The 4047-nt window shown below is 36.7% G+C and overlaps 1 protein-coding gene across 1 annotated transcript in view; it reads right to left on the reverse strand.

Moving 5' to 3' along the window:
* Nucleotides 1-147: 147 nt before the first annotated feature.
* LOC107744244 (GTP:AMP phosphotransferase AK3, mitochondrial-like) overlaps nucleotides 148-4047 on the reverse strand; it is an 11178-nt gene continuing 7278 nt past the window's right edge. Inside the window, exon 5 of the mRNA XM_016557774.1 lies at nucleotides 148-1117. Coding sequence (XP_016413260.1) covers nucleotides 1000-1117 — 118 coding nt within the window. The 3' untranslated portion in view covers nucleotides 148-999. The remainder of the gene's footprint in view (nucleotides 1118-4047) is intronic.

Here is a 4047-nt window from a genome sequence, read left to right on the forward strand (position 1 = left end):
GGTGTATGGAGTGTAGATTGATGTGGGAAAAAAGTAATTTAAAGCAGTTTAACATAAGGCAGCAACATAACAAAACATGAATAAAATGAATATATATAAAATCTAGAACTGTTTGTATGATTCAATACCAAAAGAAAAACAAGAAGATTTGAGCTTCACTGTTTATTGCAGTTGTTTCTGAAATGCCATGCTTTGCATTATACTTAATTTCTCCATTATTCAATAGCAGGTTTTCAATCACTACAATTTATAGTTTTATATACGTATAAAATTAGATGAATAAACACTGTGCACTTCCTTGGTGGTCTAGGACTTCATAACCACACAATAGTGGTTTATCCATACAAAAGGACTTATAAAACAACATTTTATAAATTTTGATTACATTATAGATTTTCTTTCGCTTTATTATTTATTGTATTGTGCAAACTTTTCTTAATTAAAAATACATTATTTTGTATATGCAAAAAATATTAACATTCATATGATCTACAATAGAAAAATCACCACACAGGCATTAGACAGTGTTTTTGCTAATTATGGCCACAGTGATTCATTTGGGAAATGTTTAAATTAATACTTCTCTAGTATGCACAAATTTCAATCATATTATTAAAATGCCATTATGGACAATAAACAGGAATGTTTCGGAGCTGCTGTGTCTACGCTTTGTAGCCACTTCAGTTAAAAGAAAAAAAAATCTTATGGGTTGGGCACTTCTTCTAAGTGGAAAGTTAGAATTATTTACTTTGGAGTCAACTATTAATCTTAGCATGCCTACCTGTAACTCTAAGCTGGGTTTATTTCCTTAAGATGACTAGTTTGACCATAAACCTCTAGTTTGGCACTAACTTTCTCACAAAGGCATAAAAGCAGATTTTTGGTGACACCAAAGGCTTGAACAAATACAGTAGACTGCTTAAGGCCACAGAGGTGCATTGTGCTCGAGTCTAACAGTGTACTTCAGCTGTGGTGCAAGTCCTCAAGGTTGCTGTGCTATCACGCTTTTCCCATAGCCTGCTGGTTTCCTGGGATTTTCCTGGTCAGGAAGGCATGAACGTGAGGCCATATCTTGTTGGTTTCAGTTCCTGAGAAGGTCTCCAACACTCCTTTACTCCTGTTCAAGTACAAAGAGAGAGAAGATCATATGCAATGACCTAAACACATCATTATTCATATTAAATGACACCATCAGTCCAGCTTAAAGGAATCGTTCTACCTCATCATCATCATCATCCCAAAATCTCAGATAAATGACTTTTTTCCTTTGACCGGACATTTGAGAACCAGTGACAATTGATGTAACACGGGGTTTCCTAGACAGGGGCTTATGAGTTGATGAAATGACAAGTTTTCAGTGTTTCAAGCCTCTCGGTTCACAGTAAGCACTGCAAATTCAATCTCTGCTTGTGAATTTAACATGTATTTTGGATTGCAACATGCGCTAGGTTCAGTTTATTTATACATTTGCATCATTTACAGCATTTTTGTGGGCAGTAGTTTACAGCATTTCTGTAATATTCCACCTAAATAAAGCCTCAAGGACTGATACGTTAAAAGAGTTTGGTTGTTTGAAATAATGTTTGAAAGAATTTAAGACATAAATACAAAGTTCTGGCATGAAACTCTAGATGGCGCAGTCCGGTAGATCTAACTCAGTACATAATGACATCATCATCACGTCACAGCTGATTGGTTCTCTCCTGTATCAGTAGCCAATGAGCTCGCTGCTCAACATTCAAATACTTACCTAATGTTAGTGGTAGGAGTTCGCAGCGCACTCCAGAAACCCTCCACCTTCCCCAGCTCCACCTGTATAGATCTGCTACGGGTGATTCATGTTTGCTATGGGGGTTATTTCATGGATGTTATGTGTGCAGCAGCAGTATTTCTTACATGCTCACAGCAGCATGTTGTGGATGTATTGGTAGTAGCAAGTCTCGGTACTTGCTCTGCAGCAGCAGCAGCGTAGCAGATCTATTCCACCAAGACCAAATGTATGTTATGTGTGCAGCAGCAGTATTTCTTACATGCTCACAGCAGCATGTTGTGGATGTATTAGCAGTAGCAAGTCTCAGTACTTGCTCTGCCGCAGCAGCAGCAGCAGCGTAGCAGATGTATTCCGCCAAGACCAAATACATTAACATTGTCATGTACATTACCATGCCAATCCCTCCGAGAGTTGTCGTGACAGAAATATATTAGCATTGTAACTTGTAAATAAAATTTAAATTGTGTTATCAAATAATTATTTTTTATGCTACAGTATAATTGTATTTTACAACAGTAATACAGAGTTAAAACCTTGTTATTATTAGTAGTAGTATGTTTTAACTGTTATGTTTTAAATAATTATACAATTATTATCATTATTACTATTTTATTCAGTTTGATTTAAAGTATCACAACTAAAAAGAGGTCTGACTCTAAAAAAATTCTATATTTTATCTATATATTCTCTGACATCAAAGAATTGTGAGCATGCAAATATGTCGTTAAATGATTGAAGTGTTAACTTAAAATCCCAAACTCTTTATAAATATTTTACGTGTAAGGGTTTCAGCTGATGTATTGGCATCAAACCTGCTGCACATATTTAGATGTTTGTGACATAATTTAATGTGCAAAAAGGCAAATGAGATTTGATGAAGATTTTCTGAAAACAAAAAAAAAACGTAAATTTTGGTCTCTTCCTTGCATAATTGCTTTCATATGGCTAATAATATTGTGTAGAAGATGTCTGGACTACTTTTATGTTATTCTGTGGTTCTTTAGTCCTTTTTAGAGATCAGCAGCCTCACTTTCATTGTATGGAAAAGAGCAGCATTAACGTTCTGCTAAATATCTTCTTTTTGCTTCCACATAAGAAAGAAATTCTTCCCGATCTAGAATCATATGAGTGTGAAAGGATGACAGAACATGGGTGAACTATTCCTTTAATAATCCCCTAAGCATTTTCTTCTGTGTGTGTTATTGAATTCTTTCATTCAACATAAATCATAAAGAAAACACGTGTGTAAAACAGCTCTAAAGTGCTGTGGTTCCTGTACAGTACCTGTAATACTCTAGAACTGGTTGTGTCTGTCTCTCATAGTCCTTGAGTCTCCTGGACACAGTTTCAGGACTGTCATCGTCTCTCTGGACGAGCGGTTCTCCTGTGACATCATCAAGACCCTGTGCACAACACAGATCACATCACTGCAGGCCTCCACCACAAAGAGCCCACTTTCAAATGTGCCATAATCACCCAATTAAAACTACTGTATCTCAGGAATTCATGTATTGAATATGTCAACAATCTTTGGCAGTTGCTGATAAGTTCCAGAGCTGAACGGAGGTGACCTTCAGGCGCACAGTTTTGTGTTGACATAAGCTTGAGCTGTATTTGAGCAACACTGACAAACACGGTTTCACACTGGGCTTGAGCTGTATTAGTTTAACACATGCTCAACTGCTCTCTTAAAGAATGATTGCAAAGAGGACCAACATGTAACAAGTAGGAAAGAGTTTTGTGTCACAAAAAACAAACTCACTGGCTTTGTGGCAGTAGACAGAAGTACATTTTTTATAACTTCTTGACTATAAACAGCTATTCTTTGTTCAGTTTTACTTTCTATAAAACTCTACTCTCAGAAGTTAAACTATCTTTTAAAGTACAGCAAAAACTATTTAAGCAACATTTTCTGGCCTTGTGACTCACTTTTTTTCTCTGACAGTTTGATAAATGGACAGGAACTCCAGGACTTCCTCTGCCTGATCCAGTTTTATTGCATGGATGAGAGCAAAGTTCCTTGAATAATTCTGTAGCGTCTGGACCAATCAAACACACAATTTTTCATTTGATTTAACAAATCAGTTATTCATTAGATTAACAAATCGTCACAGTCCCCTCACCCAATAAACTGGATGCCAGGATGTCTGCAACGACACCAGGCCCCCCCCTGGTACTCATGGCAACCACGACACCTCTGCTAGACCAGATCCATTTACGACCTAATGGCATGTTGAGAATTTCCCCTCTCACTACAATTTCCATAGGAAATCCAC

Source organism: Sinocyclocheilus rhinocerous, unplaced genomic scaffold, assembly GCF_001515625.1.
Source record: "Sinocyclocheilus rhinocerous isolate Xijiao unplaced genomic scaffold, SAMN03320098_v1.1 scaffold317, whole genome shotgun sequence".
In the NCBI taxonomy this organism is placed as follows: Eukaryota; Metazoa; Chordata; class Actinopteri; order Cypriniformes; family Cyprinidae; genus Sinocyclocheilus; species Sinocyclocheilus rhinocerous.